General features: G+C 37.9%; 2 protein-coding genes across 5 annotated transcripts in view; one reads left to right on the top strand and one right to left on the bottom strand.

Moving 5' to 3' along the window:
- Positions 1-1,575: 1,575 nt before the first annotated feature.
- On the bottom strand, positions 1,576-23,001 carry LOC132143613 (condensin complex subunit 3-like). 3 transcript variants are annotated; one of them, XM_059553994.1, is made up of 23 exons: positions 22,638-22,866; positions 22,501-22,535; positions 22,123-22,240; positions 21,328-21,540; positions 20,977-21,205; positions 20,683-20,828; positions 20,457-20,541; positions 19,997-20,192; positions 19,345-19,494; positions 19,072-19,212; positions 18,757-18,880; positions 17,260-17,349; positions 16,982-17,167; positions 5,816-5,926; positions 5,527-5,646; positions 5,229-5,447; positions 3,874-4,055; positions 3,529-3,691; positions 3,259-3,429; positions 2,977-3,103; positions 2,378-2,419; positions 2,221-2,290; positions 1,576-2,118 (listed from the first exon to the last, which is right to left on the bottom strand). In XM_059553994.1, the coding sequence occupies exons 2-23, from the start codon at positions 22,518-22,520 to the stop codon at positions 1,992-1,994; spliced, it is 3,030 nt and encodes a 1,009-aa protein (XP_059409977.1). In that variant the 5' UTR covers positions 22,521-22,535; positions 22,638-22,866; the 3' UTR covers positions 1,576-1,991. The 3 variants fall into 3 exon arrangements, with proteins under 3 accessions (XP_059409977.1, XP_059409976.1, XP_059409978.1); XM_059553993.1 differs by lacking the exons at positions 22,501-22,535; positions 22,638-22,866 and adding an exon at positions 22,878-23,001; XM_059553995.1 differs by lacking the exon at positions 22,501-22,535.
- A 798-nt stretch (positions 23,002-23,799) lies between these two features.
- fam184b (family with sequence similarity 184 member B) overlaps positions 23,800-26,964 on the top strand; it is a 31,846-nt gene continuing 28,681 nt past the window's right edge. Inside the window, exon 1 of one of the 2 annotated variants that reach the window (XM_059553989.1) lies at positions 23,800-24,284. In XM_059553989.1, the coding sequence (XP_059409972.1) occupies positions 24,129-24,284 (156 nt within the window). In that variant the 5' untranslated portion in view covers positions 23,800-24,128. The remainder of the gene's footprint in view (positions 24,285-26,964) is intronic. The other variant, XM_059553988.1, reaches the window with a different exon arrangement.

Genomic DNA, 26,964 nt, shown 5'->3' with positions numbered 1-26,964 from the left:
TTAAAATAATTACAATGCATTATGGAATTTGAAAATGATGGTAGAGTCTCCTTTTTTTTTAGAGTCCTGTATTTATAGAAACCTGTGAATTTCAACTCTTTGCCAAGTTGTGGGAAATAATTTAAGCATTAATTTACATCCAGGTTCATGTTCTCATTGCACTACTAAACTGCTACCCATTCCATTTTATTCCTGACTTTAACCATTGTTATAATATACAGTGTATTTTTGGTGCAATGTCTCGCTCTCAAAAAGATGTAAGATTCTCTTTACTTTCTTTTAAATTAAAAGCTTTTAAGATGATCCAGAGGCAAATGTTCCACATTGTTTCTTAAATACAAAAACTTATGTTGTGCAAATCTTAATTTGTGATCTATTGCAGTATGTGACATCTACCTCCTGAAATCTACTGGTAAAGCATGGTAGATTGGTCTAAACGGATAAACCTTTTGTTGTAACCATGTCATTCGTCTAGACCTCTACCAAATACATTGTTTATACAGCCTGTATGTTTAGTTATTTAAATTGCTGTGTTCGTTCTAGTTTCCATCTGCTGTTACCAATCTGTGGCCCTGCCCCTGAGATTATAGAAGTTTAAAAGCGTTGATGTCCGCTTAGTCAATGTCAATGTCAATGTCACCTTTATTTATATAGCGCTTTAAACAAAATACATTGCGTCAAAGCAACTGAACAACATTCATTAGGAAAACAGTGTCAATAATGCAAAAATGATAGTTAAAGGCAGTTCATCATTGGATTCAGTTATGTCATCTCTGTTCAGTTAAATAGTGTCTGTGCATTTATTTGCAATCAAGTCAACGATATCGCTGTAGATGAAGTGTCCCCAACTAAGCAAGCCAGAGGCGACAGCGGCAAGGAACCGAAACTCCATCGGTGACAGAATGGAGAAAAAAACCTTGGGAGAAACCAGGCTCAGTTGGGGGGCCAGTTCTCCTCTGACCAGACGAAACCAGTAGTTCAATTCCAGGCTGCAGCCAAGTCAGATTGTGCAGAAGAATAGAAGCTTAGTCTATTTAGGTTCCCTGTAGCAAAACTGGCTTGCATCAGGGCACTACAAGTCCACCTTAGATGTATTTAGATGCATAAAACTGGTTTGTTTGGTTGTCACCTAGTTTATTCTATTAGATTTTAACCATTGTCTGGATACTTGTTAGCTAGAGACGTTTGTTCCGAAACTGCTGAAGTTATTTCCATCATATACATACTATGTGCCAACATAAAGAGGCTTCCATCAACTGCTTTAGGGCCACATTAACCATTCAACCTGCTGGAGTAATCCAAAAACTGTCAAAAGTACAGTCAAAAATGGTGCATTCTTTATACCTATGCCAACCATATGCTGGAGTTAAAGCTTAAGAAAATTGTCAGAAGACCTTCTGTATATATCATTTTCAGATCTGTAGTTTTGGCACTGTAAACGTGTTACCTGGTGCTATATGTTGTACATGAACATGCAAATTATGTACACATTGTATTTTCTCTGTTTTTATACTTCAACGAAGTCGTCTCAATCGTTAGAACAATAAAAGCCCTTGCAAACTGATTTTGAGTGTGTTACAAGGCTTAAACATTTTTATTCAGACTAAAATGCATACAAATGAAAGCAACTTTTTCTTTCAAATATTAGCCATTATTAACATACACCAACTGTTTATAGTATCATAGGATCAGTTACCTTAAAATAGTTAACTATAAAAAGTTAATAGTTTGGCTCAATAGCTCTTACACTCTTACACCAACAGCCTTGAGCAAGTAAATGAATGTTAAGATGACTCCTACCCAAAGACAACCTCTTGAGAAGTATGACATTCATTTTGACAATCAAGACCTTATTCCAGGTTGAAACTGTAAATAGTCTAAACAGTTACACTAGTCTCTTTGTATTCAAAATTAGCAGTATATAATTTCTTAGGTAAATCGGAAGAAACTGTAGGATGTAAAGGGCCAAAAGTGGACCTTAAGTACTTCACTTATGGACCATTGGACTCCTGGTTCATAAGGGCAGTCAGATCCTGCTTCGTTTTATCCAAAGCAGCAATCTTGGCTCGGCGACTTGGTCGCACTGATGGAGGTGCTTCAGGAACATTTTCTTCATCACTATAGAAAGATTAGATGGAAAACAAAAGATAAGCAACCTACTACATTAAAAATGTACATTTGAGATTAACAACAAAACGATTAGATGTAGAATAAACCAACCCTTCATCAGAGGACAATTCTGCTTTACTAGCTAACTTCCCATTCTTTGCAGTGGAAGCTTTTTTCTGGCCTGAAACACAGCAGAGTGAAAGTTAATACAACAATCACATAGGAGAAAGATTCACTTATCGCATTTGACTAAATTAAATAACTCCACCTCTTTTTGCACGTTTAGGTTTGATCTCCTCTTTGGTCACCTCTGCAAGGATGCACAGATAGTTTTGTTAATGTAACATACATTTAATACTATAGATATAAGAAAACCACTTGCATTTTTATACTGAACCTGAGAGAGAATCAACTATCAGTGTCAGAGACACTGGATTTTAAAGGGTGTGTTTTAACCTGTGTTTTTTTTTTTTCTTATTGCTCATTTACATCAAATATTGTAATTCAATGTAGAATATTAAATTTGAACAATTATAAATGTTTTATATATTTTTTTATGTAAGTTATATGTATTTGTATATATATATATATATGTATTTGTATATATATATATATATGTATTTGTATATATATATATATATGTATTTGTATATATATATATATGTATTTGTATATATATATATATATATATATATATATATATATATATATATATATATATATAAACAATCGTGTTTTTATAATTATTACAATTATACCCCCTCTCTTAGTTCCACCAACACTGAGTGAGTTCAGATTCTACACTATATGGGTCTAAAAACATCCATTTTAGATGGATAAAGATTGGTATAATGTGTTAGCTAGTACCTGCAGTGTTTTCATCCAAGGTAAGCAAAGTTGTGTCCTGATTACTGCCTGATTTGGAACAACGATCTCCATTTAGCTGGTTACAAAGCTTCTCAATAACCCTTGTACAGTACTTATCTTTCACTTCCTGTAACCCACACACACAAGAGAAACAGTCAATCATAATTGCTTACCTTAAATGGCAATCTAATCTGATCAATTTCTGCTTAATCTGCTGCTTTTATCCAATGCTTCTTTTTAAACATTTAGAAGATCACAAAAGAGACATAACTATGGAAGTACCTGTAAAATATCTTTTAACAGGAGTTGCAATTCACTGTTAGCAGGTCCAGGTTCAGTGTTAATCTCCAGCCAGCTGAGAGTTTTACAATACAGACGCACCTCAGGAGCAGAAATGTCCCTCAAGATTTCATTACAAATACGCACTGCCAGAGAGTCATGCACAGACACAGCCTGCAAAAAAAGTTTTGATTATTTACATAAATCATTAAGTGCTTTGAACACAACCCATTACTGTTATTTTTGTAAGCGTGCATGTATATTCAAGTGTACCTGTACAGCAGCAGGTTGCACAAGAGCGCTGGGTCGTGTTAGTTCAACAAACAGTTCAGCCACGTTGGATGCGTCTACCTCAGACAATGGAGATGTCACAGGAGCATTGAAAAGAGTTCTCATGGTTGGTAGGAAACTCTCCTCCACACATTCTTGATTTGTTCTAGTGTATAATAATTACAGTAACAATAGTCTTAAATTTTAATGGCAGCATTAACATGTACTCATTATATTGAAGGGTTAGCTCCGTAAGTAACAATTTTCATTTTTGGATGAACTATTTCTTTAAATAAAATACAATAAATATTTAAGATCAAGGACGGGAGAATCTCCCACCATGTATACCTGCTGGCCCGCGCATACAGCTGTAAGAATACCCCCAGGCAATGGCGCAGTCTTTGGTCATCCTCTGTTACAGGATTGTACCACAGCAGAACCAGACGGGACAGCAGCTTTGGGCTTAGAATTCTCCCACAGTACATCAACTTGGCCAGACCCTCTGCTGTCTCCGTGCGGAGCTCACAGATCTGAAATAATGACATTTCATTTGGTACAGCACTTGCATCATTTAGGCACATTGTCAAAATGACTGCCAATCAGCATTAGCAAGTTGCCAGCTTAAGGAGTTGGCAGAAAAACTAGGCATTGATGTGAACGAAGCTGTAACAGTTGTCCAGCGTAACGTTGGTTTTTTTAACAGCAAAGTTGACAATTTTTGATTTTTGTTCAATGGAATACTGCCATCTCTTCCCTGATGAAGCATACAATAGCGTGGGGCCTGGGCAGTTAAGTTGTCCAATAGACCAATTTCAGTGTTTGCAAACAGCAATGACATTGTTGTGGGTGGAGCCTATCTGGTGGCAGAAAATGACAGTTTTAAAGTAGCAATCTATAGAAGCCATTCAATAAAAGAATAAAAAAGGTAATTTTATAATTCAAAATTCAGACTTTCACACAATTTCAAGATTATATCGCTCAATTCTGACAAGAAAAATCACCTCATTCCCTCTCAGCTCAAAATCATGAGTTTATATCCCACACTTCTGGCTTTTTATCCTCAGAACTGACAAACTCGTAATAGAGTTAAAATCAATTCATAAAGTCTGAACTAGGAGATGAAAATTGACATTTGCTAGAAAAAAAACTGATGAAATAGGTAAATGTTGTAGGAATAAATAGTATTTCACGATGTAACTGTAGTAGGGCTAATAACATATGTCCCCTATGAACTGCACAACATGTAAATATTATGTAGATGACCAATTGTATAAATCAAATTTATGCTGGGTAAACGAAAGTTTCCATCCATAGTTTGTCCATTTAAACATCTGCGTTTAGCTTTATGGACTCTTTGATGACAGTATTCTATAAAAAATTATTTGCATTCCAATGGAACAACAATGATTTTTTTTTTCTTATTCCATGGATTTTAACCATTTCCCTCTACTTGTTACCAATGTTTTGTAACTGTGAATTCTACTCCAAACTAGTCTATAGCCAGACAAGTTTCAATTCTTCGATCACAGCAATTAGCAAATAACGGTCCAATCAACTAGACAAAAATCAAGTCCCTATCTTTATTTTGTTTCTCGTTCAAGAAACAGTTTAACAACTGTCACTTAAGGCAGGAATCATTAGGTTTACTAGTGATAGCGACGTTCCAATATAGCATAAGTAATAACATAATGGATAGGCAGTACCTCACTATCAAGGAATTCTGAGAGCATCTTCAGAATGCTTTGGACGGTACTCTCCTCCTCAGTTTGCTGTTCAGGCTGTCCATTACTGTCTGGTGAGTCAGGTACTTGTGAGATAGGAGCAGACTTGTTTGACAAGATGTTGAGGCCATTGAGCAGGAGCTGGTCAATGAGAGCTCGGAGAGAACTGATCCTGATTTTAGGCTCATCTAGTTGTGTTATCTAAACAAAAATAAATTACCTCTAAGCCACTAGTACAAAGTGAATTAATTCATCTTTATAGCAAGCGTGTTATAAATACCTGCAAAAGCAGCACAAGGTGTGTGTTGGCAAGGTCTTTACTGTGGAGAGCAGCCGTTCCCAAACAGATGACAGCCATGTTGCGCACAGCAGGGTTAGGGTTGGACACACTTGGCAGAATCTACAGTAGAATTGAGAGATCACTTTTAAGTTACATTCCCATAACTGCACCCCCTAATGAATTATTGCACTGATTTTGGGTTGAGAGTTCAGTAACCAAAGTGGCTTGTCCTATACCACAGAATGGCAGGAAATGGCTATTGATGTGAGTGCTTTTGTGAGTATTGTACCAGTGATTCTATCAGAGCATTCATGGTAGGGCAGATTCCTCTCTTGATGTTAATTTGCTTGAACAACTCGGCACACATTGTCAGACACTTCAACAAGGTCTCTGGATCACTCTGTGGAAAATACACAAATGAGGTAAGATTACATTAAGTGGGATTATTTAAATTCAGCAATCAAGTCTGTAAAAGTGTGCATATATTGACAGCAAGGTAAAGTCAACCATTCAGAAATGTTCACCTATTACTTGAAGCCAAGACTCAGGCCATTTAACAATCCATCTTTTAATAGATTCACTCACAACACTGATTGATAGTTAGTAGCCGGTGTTAGTGCTCAATTCATGATCATATGATACAAGTTCAACAGTGAACAAATTTGATTCAAGATTTTTATTCGTCACATACTAAATTATATAGAGCAGCGGTCCCCAACCTTTTTAGCGCCAAGGACTGGTTTAATGTCAGACAATATTTTCATGGACCGGGCTTTAAGGTGTGACGGATAAATACAACAAAATAAAATGATACGACTGGCATAAAAACTGTGGTATATTGTAAATATAGTAATAAACATGAATCCACTGTGTATTCTTGTCCAACTTTATTAGCAGCGTCCTCATAACATCACGCCAACAACATAACATGAATAACATCCTCTCTGCCCCTAACGCTCACTGACTCTGCGACATTTAAACATGCCTTAAAAATATAAGATACCGCAAAAATCCACCGCGCCCGGCTCTACTGGTCCAATCAGCGCAGGGTTGTTCCAGTGTTGTTTTGTCAAAAATTTAAAAAATATATATAATGAGCGAGCACATCATGAATCTATTTTCCCAAACCGTGTTTTTGTCTTTTCCTGAATCACTACGGTACCCTTATAATAAGTGTTTATATCCGGACTATTTTAGTCTGGTTGTGGTCGGCAACGCTGCAGAGTAGCACAGTACCTGCGTGACTCGCCATAGATGTAAACAGAGAGAAGTAGCTCCGGCTACAATGTTCTTCCGCCAGACGCGAGCGCCAAAAGTTACCGACTGCAGCTTTAATGTAAGTTATTTATTCTTTCTTGTGCGGCCCGGTACCAAATGACGCACGGACCGGTACCGGTCCGCGGCCCGGGGGTTGGGGCTGCTGATAAAGAGCATATATAACCATATATGAAATGTGAGTCCGCTCCATGGACAGTGCAATTATTAAAGAATACAACACAGATGAAAATTTACATAAATATAGCTATGAAAGAATTAAATAAAAGTAAACAATAAAAATATAAGAATAAAATATAAAAAATATATATATTGTAGAATTAAATATAGAACGCAAAATAATGTGCATGAAAGTAGGGATGTCCAGATCCTATCACGTGATTGGAAATCGGGCCTGATCTCGTGGTTTCAGACTCAATCGGATGCAACCTCCCGATCAGGACTCGGATATATATATATTCTCATTAATTTTTAACACATCTTTAGTTATGCGGTGGCACAGAGTTAGACCCTTTTGACTCCACACAGAAACAGCGACGCGTGCGGCATGACATCACTTTGTTTTCAAGAGCTGGTGTGAATAAATATAAATTCAAACTCAGAGACATGATGGTCCGAATGAAATATCAGGTCATGCGCAGACTCAGAATACAGAGAGATGAACATCACGGAGCGCTAAACTCTCATGCAGTGTGTGTTTCATTCATACTCTGATATCAGGAAATTCCTAATATGGACAAAAGCGTCCAGCTATGCTGTGGTGCTCACAGGAAAACAGAAACTTATGCAAACATGAAGAAATTAATATACAATCACGACAATAAATAGTTATTCAAGTCATGTCCAGCAGGTGATAAATAAAGTATATGAACAATGCAGTGCTAATTGACATAGTACGTATTACAGTATAGAAACTATTCTGCATTATTATGTGATAAACAGTGTTTGTAGTATATAAACAAATTATTATTTGTTATTGTCCAGGATTTATAGATTTCTAAGCCAATTAAAAGCTAAAAATAAGAGAAAAATTTAAGTTGCCTATACAGGGTTTCTGCAGGTATCTTCAAATTAAATTTAATGCCTTTTTAATGCCATTTTAAAAATTTTTAATGCCATACACGACCCATGACTTAACACGGATATTTTATATACGGATACAATCGTTTTATTTTAAATAGACATGTCGCAAATTATTAATTGCAACCATCCAGTTTGATGATGATGCAATCATGAAATTATATAACTCAGAACTGAATTAGAAATGGCTCAGGAGGCAGCTTAATTAATTGTCAAATTATTTGGAGATATTTCAAAATTAGCAAAAAGAGAATTATTGTATTTATAATTTTATCACAAAAACAGCTCTTCAATAAGCTCAACTTTTTAAATGCTGGAACTTTATGTATTCAAAGTACATACATGTAAGCAAGAGCTATAGAAATTGCACATTCATTTACTGTGTAAATAAGTTTATTAAGGCATGTGCCTTAATTCAGTCGATTTTAGTTCCAACTCTGACTCAACATTTTTCAATTCACAGCACTTTTCCTTGAATCTCCTCAGAGTATTAGATTTTGTTATCATTTCAGCCATGAGCGTTTTCGATTTGTTTTAGGCCTGCTCAGCTAGTTGATCGGCTTCCTTCTGAAGGCTGGCGCACATGACCGTCAACACCCCCTTTTTCTTTTTCAGTTCTTCCAACTCATCTTCCAAAGCTTTTCTCTTTAGTCCACGCATGGCACCCTCTCTCTTCCTCCTCTCCTCATCAAGGTAGATCCTGTATCTGGTCCTGGCTGAGGCTACAGAATGCAGTAGTTCCTTTGTGAGGGACACTTTGAGAACCCCCCCAAAGCATGCACTTGGTCACAGACAAGTCTCTGGGCCTCAACAGTTTCTTCTTTTATGTTGCATGTCTCTACTTCCTTGTTTACGGAGAAGCCTCTCGGAGAAGATGGACAGCTGTGTTCAGACACCAGAGCACCTCCGCCTGCAAAGTCGCATTCGAGCCAAACGTTGATCGAATATCGCTCGATTTTGCTGTGGTAATGTTAGCTGCTCCACAAACGTTGGTGACAGCATCAGTTGTCGTCGTAACGTTATTACTTTTAGATTTGTCGGTCACGCCAAAGTAACTAGACATAGTAGTTTGCTGTTTTGCTCTTACCGCGGATTTGTTGCCGTCACACTGCATATGGGATTTTACGGCGCCAATTCCCATTGTCCCCAACTTAAATGCTTTTCTGCAAACACCGCAAAATCCTTCATCATTTTTACCACTAACAGGCTGCAACCATGTCTTGAAATTTTCGTTTTCCAGCCACTTCAGTTGGAATTTGCACTTTCCCATTTTTCCTCAGACCTCGTCCACCACTGTACAAAATGCCCGCCGCCCGCGTCACCTCCGTATCACGGCAATTTTGCTGCGGCCAAAACCAATTACCAAACCGAAAGCAAATAAAATTATTAATTATGAAGGCTATATTCAAAGAAATTGATATAAAATTCTCTTCAAAACTATAAAAAAATTTAATGCCTCTAGGAATCAAATTTAATGCTTTTTAATGCCTTTTAAGGCCTTAATTTTTGCAAAATCCATTTAAGGACTTTTAATGCTTTTTAATGCCCCGCGGAAACCCTGCTATACTACCAGTCAGAAGTTTTTGAACAGTAAGCTTGTTAATGTTTTTTTTTTTTTAAAGAAGTCCCTTCTGTTCGCCAAGCCCGCATTTATTTGATCCAAAGCACAGCAAAACAGTAAGATTTTGAAACATTTTTACTAGCCTATTTAAAATAGCTTTTTTATATTTGAATATATTTCAAAATGTAATTTATTGAACATCCTGGATCTGTTTTTTCACTCTATATTCTTTTTTTATGTATTATAAAAGTATCTGATCGGGACTCTGTATCGGCAGATACTCAAAATCAAATGACTTGGACTCGAGGTAGGGCTGGGCGATATGGGGCAAAAAATATATCTCGATATATTTTGCTATATCTCGATATACGATATATATCTCGATATCTTTACAGGAAAAATAACCCCCCAAAAACTACTGCAAAAACAAATTATGCCAAATACAAGTCTTTTTTTATTAAAGTGCAAAGAGGTTCATGTAAGAACAAAGTGCTTCTGCAACATAAAAAAATAAATCTCTGCATACAAAATAATAATTTAACTGTAAAATAAAGGAAGAAATATAACTTATTGCCTTTTCATTCAAAAATATAACAACTAACTTGAGGTAGGCCGTGCATACAGGAATAAAGTGCAGGGATTTAAAAAAAATCCCTGGTAACATAAATAATAATAATTTAAATATAAAATAAAATAAATACATATTGCCTTTTCGTTCAAAAATAAAACAACTCAACCTCATCTTTGCATTAACTGTTGTAGCTATCAACAAATAGCCAAAAAACTAGTTTGTGTAACTCTTTTACATTTTAATATTTTGAGCAAGGAATACCAATCTGTCTACTGTGTCAGGATTCAGTGCAGCCCTTTGACAAGTAACTATATTTCCACTGCAGCTGAAGATCCTTTCAGACGGACTGCTAGTGGCAGGCACACAGAGGTACTTTTTTGCAAGGGTGCTCAGTGCTGGATAGGCAACCTCATGTTCCTGCCACCATTGTAGTGGATCTGCCTCACTCTCCAAACATGCAGACTGTAAATAGCTTGACAGCTCATTCTCAATGGACTCGCGAGGTGTGAATGAAGAGTAAGGGGTTGCATCTTGGACAAAGAAGCTGGCTAGTGTTTTTTTCTTTTTAGCAATGGGGGGCACAGGATCTGCTATGGCACTCACTTGTGCGGACTGAGGCACAGCTTTGTCAACACCTGCAGAGGCAGAGCTCTCCTGATCACCCAGCAAACTCTGTGCTTCGCAGATGACCCTCTCTTTCAATGCAACCAGTTTCCCACTGCTGACATATTTCCCCCGAAACCGTGGGTCTATAAAGGAAGCAATGTCCAGCAAGTCACTGGTAGAGGGCTCTGAATACTTCTCATTTAAGTAAGTCAGGATGGTGTGTTTGATGGACTTTGTTAGCTCACTGTCACCTTCCTCAGGAGCAAGGAGGCTGCTGTTAAAGAGCTGGAGCACAGGTCTTACATAGGAGAGTGTCACATACTCCTCGCCTGACAAAGCGTCAGTGAAGTCATGCAGGGGCTTCAGTGCTCTTTGGATGGCCTCTAGCACCTCTATGTCTTGCCAGGTAAGAACCAGAGGTCTTGTTTTCTTGTCAGCAGACAGGACTTTGGCAAGAGCCCTTTCCTGCTCAAGGACGCGTTCTATCATTTGTAGACGTGATCCCCACCGTGTGGTGGACTCCGTACTGAGCTGATGAGCTGGTAAATTCATCTGTGCCTGCACTTCGGCCAGCTCCCTCCGCTTTTTCCAGCTGTAGGAGAATGCGCTCACAGTTTTCTTGCAGAGAGAAATGGCCCGTGTGATACGAGGGTCTTGCATTCCATGACCTGTAACACAGTAAAAGCAAAAATGAAATATTGTTTTAAAATGTAGTTTAATAGCTCAAGACATGAATTATCTCTTAATTTTGTGACTGTATAAGTATAGTTTCTTTTTAATTTGTAATAAAGTTATTATTTTGACATTTACCTTTTTAATTATTTTGCAATACACTGTTTTTTTTAAAAAAGACCAGATTATTTGCCAGTCCCTTCAACCCAACCAAACATTTCACACCGAAAACACTGAAAAAAAATATTCATTGAATTTAATAAAAACATTATGGTAAGTGATTGCACACAATTGATTTTAGCTTAATTTAAACAAATGTTATAAGTTGAACTGTTAAACGTTAACGTAATGCATTTGTTAAAATGTAGCTTAAATCAATTGTGCAACCACTTACCATAAAGAAATTGATTACAAAAACATTTTCAGTGTACATGTGTACTGTGCGCGCGCACACACACACAGACACATGCACGCACGCACGCACGCACGCCCATGTAAGACCAGGTATATTCCACTCACCAATCGCCAAATGTAGTCTGTGACCAAAACATTGCATCCTCTGCCAGTTGTTGTTTTGGACTGCGCAGACGATATTCGCTCCGTTGTCAGTGGTGATGGCCACGGGTCCATTTGGATTTAACATCCAGGTTGTTGTTACGTCTCTGAGGGCCTCTGCGATATTTTCCCCTGTGTGATCTTGTGGGAAATATGTGGTTTGAAGGCATGCACTTTTAATCTTCCAGTCCAAAATATAATGTATGGTGACGCACATGTAAGGCTCGCATGTCCTGCTGCTCCACATGTCTGTAGTCAGGGCATAGTCAGTAACCTTCTCTAATTCGGAAGCAAGACGCTCTCTCTCCGTAGTGTACAGTCGTGGGAGTTCTTGTCTCGCAAAGTAATGCCGACTAGGTAAACTGTATCTCGGATCAAGTGTTTTTAGCATGCTTATAAAGCCACGTTGTTCAACGATGGAAATGGGTGCCATGTCCACCGCTATATGAAATGCCACGGACTTTGTGATGCTACACCACCTTGCGCTCTTTCTTTCATATTCTACACTCCGCGTTAGAGCATTGTGTAGTGTTATCTGTGTAGTGTGTGGAGTGTTGCCAGTGGGTTTAGTGGCCGGGATCCTTAATCTGTTGCACTCCTCGTAAGCGAGTTTGTGTCTTGTCTGCAGATGGTGGAACAGGTTTGTGGTGCTAGAAGCTTTGGTTGGAACCAACTTGCGGCATTCACGGCAGTATACCTCGGTTTGCTGTTCGTCCGACGCCTTAAACCCGAAGTATCTCCATATAATGGAGCCATTTGTCCTTTTTTTTGAGACGAATTCTGGATCTGTAGCCTGCGGGCTGATTGTGGGCGCCGCCATGTTAAATCAAATGAGACAACACGCGAGGGGAGGGGGAACAAAAGCAAGGGAGCGGGGGGCGAGCGGGAGCGAGCGAGCACAGCACAGAGAATGCAAACAAGCAAAGTGGCGTAATCAAAATTAAATATAAACAATATATCGATATATACGATATGTCAAAATCCATATCGAGTTAAAAAAATATCTCGATATATCGTAAATATCGAGATATCGCCCACCCCTAACTCGAGGGCAAAAAAATTAAAGTTTTATATATTAAGATACACAGGAATGTATAAGAAGCAAATGTGCAAAAAGGTTGACACTGTCAGTGTGTCAATGTGAGGTAGTGAATAGAGAATATCTTACTGATAAAGTGAACATTAAGTGGAGACATGAAGATGTTAAGAGGCTGGTTTTGAGTTTAGGAGCCTGCTGGCCTGGGGGAAGAAACTCCTCCTGAGGAGAGCTGAAGATCTTTGCCCGAACCCGACGAGACCCGACGGGTTCGGGTTTAATTTATATCATCTTACACGGGCTCGGGTCGGGCTCGCGCTCCGGTTTGCGAGGTAAACGAGCGGTCATGTGATGTGTTTCGATTAGTGCAAGAAAGATGCGAAAATGTATGCGGAGTAGGTGTAACGGAGGCTTGCCTCTGGTGATTACGTTTTGGTGGCACTAGCAACTAAAGCAAAGTCTGAGGTGTGGAACAGTTTTGACCATGTTTATAATGAGAATAATGAGTGAATAATGACGCACCATCAGTGAGCACAGGAACGCCCTGAAGCCATCTACAGTGGATTCAATCATTTTCCTGCACAAAAACATGTAGGTTTAGCCTAATCTCTGTGAGTAAAAGTTTTTTAAATGATAACTAAATATTCATTGAGTCTTAAATGCATAATGTGGACAGAGTATTTATGCTAATGTTGGCATTATTCTTTTATTAAATGTCAGCTGCTAGTAAGAAAATCCGGCGGAGCCTTTATCTTAATTTCATTATTGCCAAATACCCATCTTAATTTAAAATTTATCTTAATTTAATTTGTTTAAAAAAGACTCGTTTTTATTGGTGGGTTGGTCGATTTATAGGCTAAATGAGCCTATGCATATTTAGAGTGCTGAGATGTTAAGATGTCACAGAGGACTTATTTTATTTCTTTATTCCAACTTCCAAGTGGTCTAGTCTACGTTAGTTATGAATAAATGATGTTAAAACATGTATAAATTACTCATTCTTGTCACAAGGAAAAAGAGCGTGTGTGTGCGCGCACATTTGAATAATGTCGGGCTGTAAGGGGGTTCGAGCTTGTAAAAAGCTGTCAATCAAAATGTACTTGTCGGGTTCGGGCCGAAAATTGACGGGCTTGGGTCCTGTCGGGCCTAACTTAGCTTAGCTAAGCGCATCAACTCTCCGCATGGCTCTGCAGTCTTGACTGGAGCTGTTCCCACAGAACACTGAGATACACAGAGTCAATACACTTTCTATAGCCCCTGAATAGAAAGTTTTCAGGATTGCTGGTGAGACCCTGAATTTCCTCAGCTGTCGCAGATGGTACAGTCTTTGCCTAGCTTTGTTAACCTGTGTTTGAATGTGAGTAGTCCAAGTCAGGTCCTCTGAGATGTTTACACCAAGGTACTTGAAGTTGCTCACCCTCTCCTCAGGTGTCCCGCTGATCATAAGAGGTGTATAGGGCTGCTGCTGTCTCTTCCTGAAGTCCACAATCAGTTCTTTAGTTTTGCTCACATTCAGAGAGCGACTGTTGTCCTGGCACCATGATGTTAATTTCTCTACATCATCCAAGTATGCGGTCTCATTGTTGTGAATGAGGCCCAGAACCACAGTATCATCAGCAAATTTGATTATAGATGTGGAGCTGTGGGAAGACACACAGTCATGTGTGTAGAGAGAGTAGAGCAGGGGACTCAGGACACAGCCCTGTGGGGCTCCTAAGTTCAGGGTGATGGAATTGGAGGTGTACTGGCCTAGTTTCACCACATGAGGTCTTCCAGTGTGGAAATCAAGAATCCAGTTGCAGAGTGAAGAATTCAGTCCAAGGTCCATGAGTTTAGAAGCTAGCTTTATGGGGACTATAGTATTAAAAGCTGAGCATAGTTCCCATTATTGCTGATTCAACACCCCATCCATAAAAAGGAGACAAATATTGATATTTTAATTACAATAAGGCACTCTATATAGATTTCCTTCCTCCCAGCATGTAAAAATGTGTTGAAATCGCTGCTGCGCCATTTCCACCTTCTTTCCAAAGCACTATGAGCATCCATGAACTGCGTTTTCGATGAAGATGGGGAAGCACGAGAAACCGAAGGATAGATTTCCAGCCACTGTATTAGCTCTACTGCTATATAAGTTTATGGAAATGAGAACTAATCAACATGCACCGATCACGTTATTACTGCAGAGCACATATTCAGTTCATGAGTAGCCTAACCTTTCCGCTCGGATCGCAGGTGGATTTCCCTCACTAACTATATGAGTGAGAGAGTGCCGCCGGGACATTCAGTTTTGTTGAAATAAAACCATTTGACATAATAAAGACCGTGAGTCGTGACCCAAACCGCACCCGCATCAAATCTATTAGGCTACATCAAGTAAGCAAAATTATTTTCTCATGCAATCAAACAAAAATTAGGCATTCAAGTTGGTGTCTTGAAGACAGACATGAAGCGCAACGTGATAATTAACAAAAAAGAAAAAAATGAGACATCCTTTCTGTAAACAATACTAAACTTAAGTCTAGCGTCTTGTGATCATTCTGCCAGACTTTAGGGATAAATGTGCATATAGGCTAAATCACATAATACACATGCTTATAATTCTTCATAAATTAAGAGCATATTAAAATATGAACCTTACTGTTACAATGTGGTTGCTGTTATTGAATTTCATTAGTCTCAGTTATGATTTATGCGCAGTTGTTCACAGAAAAGTGAGCAAGACAACAGTTACACATGCTTATAATTCTTCATAAATTAAGAGCATATTAAAATATGAACCTTACTGTTACAATGTGGTTGCTGTTATTGAATTTCATTAGTCTCAGTTATGATTTATGCGCAGTTGTTCACAGAAAAGTGAGCAAGACAACAGTTACAATATCACGATTATGGTTATATAAGAAAAAAAGACATCTAACCATCAGAATCAAACTATGCTACATTTATTATATTAAATATCTCAATACACATCATTAGAAATGACATTTTACAACTTATGTAGATTAATTTAGTTAGTAAAAAGGCTTGACTGCTTCATTTTGGTGTATATTTGTATACTTTTATATATAATTTTATCAATCTCAGCATGCGTTAATTTTGTCACTAAACGTTTGCCTCACTAACACTAATCTGCCTAACACTATCTGTTAATTCTGCTAAACTTTAAAAAGTAAAAGTAAAACTGAAACTAAACTAAATAAAAATGTTTACAAAATAAAAACTAAACTAAAACTAACAACAAAATCAAATAAAAATTAAACTGAATTTCATAGCAAATTTGACAACTAAATTAAAAGCTATAATAACCTTGGTGTGTGTGCTTGCTGCGCGTCTACATTTGACATAACAAACCTGAGCACACAAAAGAGGCGATGTGAATGGCTATTTTTTCCCTGAGTGTCATGTGTGCCGGGCTCCGTTTTTATGACAGGAGAGGTTGAGAAAACACAGAAAAAGTCAAAAGAAAATTCTAAGCTTTTATTAAGTCCAAGAATAAAATGATTATTTTACTTGGCGTGTTAAATTTGACTTGCAGAACTTTTGTGCTTTTTTTTCCCTAACAGTTTGGATTTGAATAAAGAGAGGAAACTTTTACTTAACCTTTTCACAGGCATATTGTTTTCATAGACATATCTTGATGTATCGTTATAGGATTTTCTAGCAATAAATTGATTATCGCAGAGTCACTGTATCGTGATATCTCATCATGATCCATGTATCGTGATTCATATTGTTTCTTGAGGTACACTGCGATTCCCACCCCTAGTTTTCAATGTCACGATTTCTGAAGCATTATTCTAATATACAAATTTTTTGTTCAAATAACATTTCGTATTAATAACAGTTGAAAACATTATTTTCTGCATGTGTAACACAGGCCTGCGAGTAGGTGCTGTGCAGGTAAACATCACTCCCCTGATCTCAAGAAACGCACTAGCAACTGACACTAGTGGCTTCAGTCATTTAGTCTCCTTGTTAGTGTGTCCGTCTCTCATGCCGGAGACCCGAGTTTCGAGTTCCACTTGGAACGAGAATGAGGTGTGGTGATGAGGACCAAGGAAAGAGGAGTTACACATGCAAGTATGAGTGTTTCTACCTTCTCCACGCGCTGCTCTTTGATATTGTCAGCAGGCTGTGAAGCTTCCAGGGTGAGCTGGTTCTTGAGCTCCTCAAGCTGAGAGATGGAGTCTTTCAGTACAGCTGCGCGACTGAAGTCCTGACAGCTGATGCATTCTTCTAGAGTCTGCTTCGCCTCCATTATCTGCACTCGCACCTCTGCCAGCTATAGAAAAATATTTAGATATGTTATTTGGGGCAATCTAATGTAAGTTGTTGATGTCACTTAACAGCAGTGGTGTATAAGGTGTCACTCACTCTGACTTGTTTTCTGCGTTTCTCATTCTCATCCACAGGTGCAGAGATGGGCAAAATGGGCTCTCTCACATCAGAGATTATTTCTGCAACCTGATTAAAATATAACCATACACAACAAACTGTCAGCAAATTGCTGCAGAGCAACTTTCTTGCATTAATGAGCAGATCTCAAAGGCCACATTAACATAATCAACCAAATACAACTTTTTCAACCATCTAAAAGTGATTAATATTGTCATGTGCATGAAAAACACTTAAATCAGATTTTTTTTGCCACTCAGTTTGGGCCTATTTAAAGGGGGGGGGGGGTACAATGGTGTTTCATGTATTCAGAGTTGTTCATAGTGTTAAAGAGATGGATTATCATGCTAAACATGGCCAAAGTTATAAAAAAAATAATTTAGAAGAATGACAGAATTTCTGTGCCGAAAATCTTACTTCCGGGTTGGTACAAGTTTCGGCTGTTTTTTTTCGATCATGGATCTAATGACGCAGGCGAGAATGAAAGTCCTTATATGAGCATTTCTCCCAGAAAAGCGCCCGTGCACACGTTGACCAGAGGAGAGTGAGACCACGCAAATCAACACACTTCCTCGGGAGATCGTCGGCAGCGCTGCATAGGATTTGTTCAAGAATGTCTCCAATTAACTGCGTTTTTGGATGTGAGGGAAAGTTTTCCATGTTCAGCTTCCCAAAGAACCCAGCGTTACATGAACAGTGGATGCAGTTTGTTTTTCCGGGGCAGCGACGGAGTGTAGTGCCTATGTGTGTTCTGGTCATTTCAGTGACAAATGTTTTATAAACAAGGCCCAGGTCGACGCTGGATGTGCACATCGTTTGCTATTAAAACATGGAGCCGTCCCTGTGATAAAAGACCCCATTCATGTAATAACAACTGCATCAGATTTCTGTCTTTTGTTGGAAATCAGCACATAAGTGAATATATGTTAATGGAAACAACACATATTTTAGCTCCGCCCACCACATGCCTCCAGGAGCTCGACTTTTTCCAGAGAGAATCAGAAAGCTGTATTTTTCTTTTATAAATATGATAAAACTGAAGACTTTTGGGACGTATGAAGGATGCAGTACTACTCTATAGGTACTCAAGATTAACATTACATTATGTGAAACAGTGTATGTTATGTACCCTTTAAATCTTTGTTTGAAATTGTATATATACACTGGACCTACATGTAGACCATTCCTCAAGCCCATTCCTGGAGAACCCCTGCACTGCACATTTTGTATGTCTCTCTTATCTGACACACCCTGTTCAGTTCATAGAGCTCCCTCTGAAAGAGCTGATGATCTGAATCAGGGGGCTGTTTCATAAAACAAGTTTACCAAATAAGCCAGGTTTATTTAAGTTATTCCGATTTTGTTGGGAACCACTGACGTGGTCACAGCCAAAGAAAAACACATGCTATCTGAGAGCAAACTGATACAATCTCACGTTGATTTTTTTAAGAGTCTGATTGTCACACAAAGACTGACCATCTGAATTTTCTGTGTCTCGTCTCGCAGAAGTCCAATTAGTTTCTCCACTAGCAGACCAATCAGAGAGGTGGGCGTGTTGGGCATCACAAGAATTTCCTGTAGCACCGCTACCATGCGCTTCCTAGAGCAGTTCATGGGATTATTAAAACTTTAACATAACACATTTTTAATGTAAAATAAATGTGCAGTAAAAATAATAAAAAATTAAAAGTGTCTTTGTACCACAGAGGCACAAAGAAAACGTACTAGACACATTTTCTAAAATATTTTTGATCTGCACTGATTAGTATGAGACGTATTGATAACTCAGACCTGCCCCCTTCTTCTGAAGAGTCCAGACACCCGACTAGCACAATCAACTGCTGTCCAACAAACTCTTGGGTCATCGCCATCTCAAGCTGTGTCATATCAGCTTTCTTCTCCTCAGACAGCCCAGTAATGCTCCTTAGATAACTGAAACAAAAATGCTTTCGTTATTTAACTGGGTTTGCATTTGCAAATGTTTAACGTTAAACTGAATTCAAAAGAAAATAAATAAGAACATTTAAAAGGGTTACAAGAAACATAAGTGAAAAGCATAATCACCTGTACAGATACTCAGCAAAGATGGCCGCCTCAGGGAGTAACTGCTCCAGTAATTCCTCACCCTCATTTCCTTTACTCTTGACAAACTCACACAACGCTCTCCAGTACAACACATTTTCACATGTTAGGGAGTCCACAGGAATTAATTTCCTGTACAGAGAAACATATACATTAAAGCATTAAGACTAATTTTAAAAATTGTCCAAGATACTCTGATATACTGTCAGGCAGTGTAGAAACTCAAAGTATAAAAAATTATGTAACAACTGAACATTACTTTGTATTATTTTGAACTAACCCTTTTATAAATATTATATACTTTTTAATGAACACAAAATAAAAATCTATTTTATTATCTCTTAAAAGTTATCATCTACAGCACCGATACAGATTTTTTTAATAGCCAATACTGACTGGAAGGTCCAAGATCTGAAGACTTTTAAAAATGGCAAATATGGGAAAAACTAGCTAAATGTATAAATACAATGCTTCTAATGATAGCTGAAAGCAAAGAATGATGTAATAAGATGTAATATTTCCATAAAAATTTTCTCGAATTCCAAATGAATACAGAAAAGGCTGTTTGATTTATGTCACAAAGCTGCAGCCACTGAATTAAGCTTGTTGCAGTGTATGGGTTCAAGCAGGTGACCTCTCATCCAGCCTGACACCGTTCTGCAAGAGGTCATCCGGGCTTGTCGCCATGGAAAAGATGGCATGTAAGGTAGTAACAGCAGTTTCTGCACAGTTCTCCACATCCAGTTTGTGCAGCAACTGCAAAACATCTCCCTGCAGCAAGCGAAGCCAAGCAGGCAGCAAATGGGTCTTGACGACCTCCTTTACTGAGTCTGAGGAAATAGACATGATTTGTTTTATTGACTTTAACTGACCTGTCAGCAACATGGCTATTTCTTGGCAAGCACAGAGCAATATAAGATACGCAATTAACAAAACTAAGAGTAACAACAACAAAAGAATTCTAAAATGGATTCAGATGATTCCTTCCCAAAACATTTCTATTAATTATGTCTTGACTGATATGTCTTTAAAGACTTGGAGGACCGTGTTATGATTCTTTGACTGCTTGATCAACAAACACTGTACTTCCTTACCTGCAGAGTCACTGAGCCCTTCATGCAATAGACTGACTCTCTGAGCAATGCTCAGTGCTCGAATATGCACTTTCTCTGCCAGCACCTGACACACATACATGATCAAACATAAACACACATTACATTTGAACTTATAGTGTGCATAACCATTCAAAACAGAAACTCATACAGGATCAAACAACATAAGGGAGAATAAATTACAGGATTTTATTTTTGACAATTTCACCTGATAAGCAAGTTTCCTGACTTTCTCTTTAACATCCCGGGTACGCTTGTAGATTTTAGTAAGTGTAGTGACCGAGGGAGCAATGCAAGATAGCACAGCCCGTCGAACCTCAGGGTTTGAGTCATTTTCCAAAAGCAGAACATAAGCTAAAAACACAAAATGAATCACTTTTATAATTTTTACCTTTCATTAATAGAAGATTCATGGATCAGTAATGAACTCGTTTACTTGTTTAAGAATGGACTGTAGCTCAATGTCCTTTAGCGTGGTTTTAAGTAAGAGCATTCAGAGTACCTTTAATAGTGGGGCAGTCTGAGTTACTGGGGTCCTGGAGTCTTGCCATGGCCAGTGCTGCCTGAATCCTGACATTAGGGTATTTGTCTGTGACTCTGATCAGCATGGCCTCATGGATTCTATCACAGAGACCATCATCAATCTGAGCATTCTCACTGAGACTGCCCAGCAACTTATTCACCAGCTGACAAACACGAAACCGCACAGCATGGCTGTTCGCACCATGAGACTGAGGGAGGAAAAAAATATGATAACGATAAGAAAACTTATGTAAAAAAACGTAATGCTATGATGAGATATGCTCTCCAGTGTGCTTTTTCTCATGCTAAATGCCTGTATGTGTGACACTACCTCTAACAGGAAGCTGAACAAGAAGTTCAAAAACTCATTCTCGTCTTCTTCCTCCTCCTCTTCAGCATCCTCATTAACAGGAGTTTCGAAACTAGCAGCAAACTTTGTGACAAAATCAATGACATTCTCCACTGCTGGCTCCCGGGTGTAAATGATCATGGCATACTTCAGGCAGCGGATGAACTCCTCATGGAATTCGGTCTTATCTTCCAACTACACACAGAACAGAATTAAAACAGATCTCGATTTCATAATGTTTTTCAATGTATTAGACAGCAATGTTGAGGGGGGAAAAGCCCATTCACCTACAGTAAAAATGCATTTTGTGAAACATTACAATTTATTTTTTTTTTTTTTATGTTATGTCTTGTGATGGCAAAGCTGAATTTTCAGCAGCTATTCATATTTTCTGGCATGCAATGCTCAAAGGTATTATGGTGGAAGATTTATTTTTATAAATGACAATTGAATTTATAAATATAAATTGTTGTGTTACTTTCTTTAACTTCATGAATGTGTATTATTTGGTTTCTTAAATTATTTGAGTTAATTGTTTGTAAAATGAGAGATACATTAGCCCATTATTCTTGTGATTGGTTGTTAACTTTCATATTAATTGGATAAATGTATCAATTAGAATTCTATCAGTATTCTTAGATGGACAGAAGAAAAAAAATATAAGATTTTTGTAAAAATGTAATCAATGTAATGTACCTTTCTTGAACATAGGAGCATTTAAAACCCGACCAAAAAATTATGAATGGTAGTGTATCATTATATGTAAATCTCCTGTACCTTATTATATCTGTTCTTCAAACTGGCAACAAGTTTGGCCTTGTTATTATGAGCTTTCTGTGCTCTCCGGAAAGCCTCCTCAATCTCCAGATCACGGTCTCCAGGCATGTTGATGTTACTAAAACACACACAAAAATTACTTGCCAGCCTAGCCTACTGGTGTGAATGAGTGATATTTGATGTTTACAAAACCAAAACACCCAATAATTTCAGAAAGATAACGTTAACCAAATGGAACATAGTATAAGAAGGACACTTGCTTGAACATGCATTTTTTGTTGTTGTTGTTTTAGCGTTAGCTGTTAATAACACATTGCACAGGTTAAGGTTAATTAGTCACAGCAGACGAGTTCACTTACGACAGAATCATTAAGTTACCTGATCTTTCCTCGTCCCATCGGACACTTAATGATCTAATGTAACGTTAAATAAAGAGTTATTCATTAAATGACCTAACATATACGGCACAACACGATGGTATCCCAAACTAATCAAAACGAATACAAGAAATGTACTGGAAAAATCGCGGAGTTAAAAGTCAAACTCCGTCTGTGAAACAGAACGGTGTCTGTGCTTATAAAATGAGCGATTCGATCAATTGTTAGCCCCGACAGTTAGCATCAAAACAAAAAACATAACGAACTAACTCATAATTACCATTTAAACGAATTAAAGTTTTCAAATCATTCGTCTTTGTTAATGACTGTGTAAAATACTTAGTTTTTAACCAAGATATTTTGTAAAATATACTCTACCTGCGGAAAATCGCTCTTGAATTTCCTATGTTGAATAACGGTGAACGCGCCACTTTTCGAAATGTCCTCTCGCGAGAGCAACCTAGTCCCGCCTCCTTCAGCCTCTGGCTGTCAATCATAGCCAGCTGTGGCCAATGAATAAAAACGCGTGGCCGCATCCTTGAATTAGTTAAACACGTGGGTTATCCTCCAGGGGGCGTTCAGAGGCTTAGTAAGAGCAGCGTTCAAATCTGTTCAACAGAAGCTCTCGTTTAAAATCTCAGGACGTGTTTTTGTCTCAATGGATGTCTTTGAGCACTAATTAATATATATTTTTAATTTTATTAATTCGTTTAATGGAGCCTGACAAAGAAATGTATTTACAATGACTGAATAAAACTGACTTATCATGTACTTACAGACACCTGATCAAAAATATAATAAATAAATCAACTCCTCTCCAGCTCAACTCCTTTGAAGGCAGCAAAACACATTTCTGATCATATATCATAACTCCTGTAGAATGACGCGAGTATGGATATTGACAGTATATCAAAGCAGTATATCAAAGCCCTGTATGCGTTTTCTGATTAGTATTATGCACAGTACTATGCATACAACTTGGTTATAGCGAAATACGCTTCATACGTGTGAGGATTTCACCTTTCACGTTTGTTTTAAATAGCCCACGCAAGTAATTTTGTACCTTCAAAATGAACCTGGCTCTCTTACGTCCTCTGCTGTTCTGGGACAAAGAAAATCCATTTGTTTATATTTATTTAATCATTTATTTATTTATGTGATTTTGTTAATAACAAAAACGACTTAAATCTTTATACACTCACAAAGTGAATGACTGTGGTATCATAAGACACCGCGGCTGTGGAAATTGCGCGAGCTTATGTTTGTTGTGCTCTTGGGCGTGTTGGTGTTCATGGGAGGGGCCGAGATTACACTGCAGTGTGACCCGCCCGTGACTCGTAATGTAAGACTGTAGTCACGCCCCGGGTGAGAGACAGGTGTACGGGCTGGGGGCACATGCCGTGAGTGAGTCGTGTCCCGCGGGGTGGCGGAGCGCCGATGGCATTATCTTGTGCGCTGTGCACTCACCGGAGGCAGCTTCACGGCGGAGCGGGAGAGTGTTCGCCGGTCGCTGCAGCATGCACAATGCTTTCGGCTGTCGTGAGGACTCTACCTTCAGGATCACGTCGATGCAACCAGGGTATTGCGCAGCCCAGTTTGTGATTGATCAGCGTGCTCTAACGGGTTATTATGGCTTCCAGCTCTGGGAAGATGAACCTACCCCCCGGCGGCAGCGGTGCATGTAACGGGACCGCTATTGCGGATATCCCCAGTGGTGTGAATGTAGAACTCTATGATTATCAAATGCACACGAAAATGTGCAAGAAAATAGCGCAACTGACAAAGGTAAGCACGTAATTTTAATACTTAACTAACGGGACTCTTTATCTTAATTATCTGTTTTCTAGATATCCGCTCACATCCGCAGATGTGTGTCCACAAACACACACACACACACACGCACGCACACACACACACACACACACACACACACACACACACACACACACACCTATAGGCTACAGTAGGCTATATATATGCAAATACTCAAATGTATCTTTTTGCTACCGCGCATATTTTACGCTTAATCATTTACATGTACTTAAAGACAGTTTAAGACAGTAATAATAGTAATAATAATAATAATAATAATAATAATATAGTTGTCAATGTGAATTATATATAGGCCTAGAAATGATCAGTTTATGCTGCCTGACGCACTGTTGTTTTTTCATGGAATGCAACAGGGTTTTAATGCACGCGGCGTCGCTTCACTGTCTTTCCATTACAGGTGATGCAGAACAAGCAAAGGGGAATCCAAGACCAGTCATGATTTCAATAGCCTAGATGTTGTTTGGTAGCAGATATGCGCTTTCATTGAGTTTATATAGTTCACGGCGGGCTACTGAAGTTCACGTTGCAAATGGCTCATCTAAAACAATCTGACCCGTTGGGTGATCGCTGGCAACAAAAAAGTGCGATTATTTATTATCAGGTTTATATGTGTGCATAAGAACCACCCCTTCACAAGCAAGCAGCATCCAGTTGTTATGAGATAAACGCGACAGGACAGTTTGGCAAAAGATAGTTCTCTTCTAGTTGAGTTAAGCCACATTTGTTTCAGTTTTGTGTTGGTTCCACTAGCAAAAAAAACACACTGGAATTAATGTTTGTTAGGTCATACTTTACTAGTGCAATAGTAGGCTATTATCTGTTAAAAGCTAGCATTTTTTTAATTGTGCCAATATTGACTGAATATTGGCACAATTCAAAAAATTGCCGCTTTTAACTGATAATAGCCTATACTATTGCACAAGATGTTGTTTGGTAGCAGATATGCGCTTTCATTGAGTTTATATAGTTCACGGCGGGCTACTGAAGTTCACGTTGCAAATGGCTCATCTAAAACAATCTGACCCGTTGGGTGATCGCTGGCAACAAAAAAGTGCGATTATTTATTATCAGGTTTATATGTGTGCATAAGAACCACCCCTTCACAAGCAAGCAGCATCCAGTTGTTATGAGGTAAACGCGACAGGACAGTTTGGCAAAAGATAGTTCTCTTCTAGTTGAGTTAAGCCACATTTGTTTCAGTTTTGTGTTGGTTCCACTAGCAAAAAAAACACACTGGAATTAATGTTTGTTAGGTCATACTTTACTAGTGCAATAGTAGGCTATTATCTGTTAAAAGCTAGCATTTTTTTAATTGTGCCAATATTGACTGAATATTGGCACAATTAAAAAAATTGCCGCTTTTAACTGATAATAGCCTATACTATTGCACTAGTACAGTATGACCTAACAAACATTAATTCCAGTGCATGACTGTAATAGAAAAGTGTATACAATTATAATACTGATTGTCACTTTTGATAACAATATATGCTAAAATACCAAATACCAAAGTGACCAAACAATCTGTTTCACAGCACACTAAATTAAATATACTGTATGTAAACAAAATGTATTGATGAAACACAACTTCCTAGATGCAAACACATTTACAAAAACCTCCCTTTATACTCTCAACACTTTGGGGTTTCAGTTTGAATGATGCATTTTGGTTAAACTGCACCTTGATGATGTATGATAAAATCAATAGCCATTATTCAATCTGACACTGCCTGAAAAATTATTGTCCTCTTAACCAACAATGAAGAATTACTATAAAAACATTAGGTTTAAGGGCTGTAGCCTACTATACACACAATTAATAGCTATTCATTTAGGCCTTTACTTTTTTTGAACTCTTATAATTTTTGGTCATCTTTATTAGGACTGTAAAAGAAAAATTAAGATTTTATTGGCAAAACAGATAATTAATAATGATTTTTGAAAATTGTTAAAAACAGACTTATCTGTTTTATGCAAACTCTTCAAATGTTGATTAAAATAAGGCTTAAAATCTTGTATTCTCTTTATGGCCTTGGAATAGAACACTTAAATATATAAAATGTACAATACTGTAAATCCAAAAATGTACATCCAAATGTCACTTTGGATAAAAAAAAATATATACATTGAAATACCAAAAGATCAAACAACCTATGCATAGTCCACACACTGAACATATGAAATTAAAAGTTAATGAGCACAAAATTTAGTTTAGCAACAAAGAACTTCTTAATAGAAGCAAATGCATTTACACAAAATTCCCTATATTGTCAACCTCTGGAGTTTCAGTTTGAATTTTTTGTTAAACTGAACCTTGATGATTTATGATAAAATTAATAGTGCCAAATATATCTGTCGCTGTGTGAAAAATAATGACCCTCTTGGCCAGTTATAAAGTATGAAAACTGAGGTTAAAAGCTTTAATATCTATACACTATTAATGGCTAATGCATACACAGTCATTTGGATCTGTTAAGGTGGGAGAAGGGAAGTGAGAGAGTACGTATCAGGTTTTATTAGTATGGACCTTAGGGAAGATGCCAAATTTACTGAGAGTGAAAACAAGGCTGTGGGGGACGTAAGCCTTTTCTATGGACATTTTTCATCTAGAATTGATTTCTAGAAAGCATTT

Source organism: Carassius carassius, chromosome 7 (genome assembly GCF_963082965.1).
Source record: "Carassius carassius chromosome 7, fCarCar2.1, whole genome shotgun sequence".
Classification (NCBI taxonomy): domain Eukaryota; kingdom Metazoa; phylum Chordata; class Actinopteri; order Cypriniformes; family Cyprinidae; genus Carassius; species Carassius carassius.
Note: the sequence above shows the minus strand (reverse complement) of the source record. Positions and strands in the feature narration are given on the sequence as shown.

Bases quoted from the DNA above. Each gene is read 5' to 3' on its own strand.
- LOC132143613 (XM_059553993.1), bottom strand. From the start codon at position 22,996: ATGATTGACAGCCAGAGGCTGAAGGAGGCGGGACTAGGTTGCTCTCGC. The intron at 4,056-5,228 runs GTACTGCCTATC...TCATTATTTCAG, and splicing joins CAGAATTCCTTGATAGTGAG to ATCTGTGAGCTCCGCACGGA. The intron at 2,420-2,976 runs GTACTAGCTAAC...GCATCCTTGCAG, and splicing joins CTTGGATGAAAACACTGCAG to AGGTGACCAAAGAGGAGATC.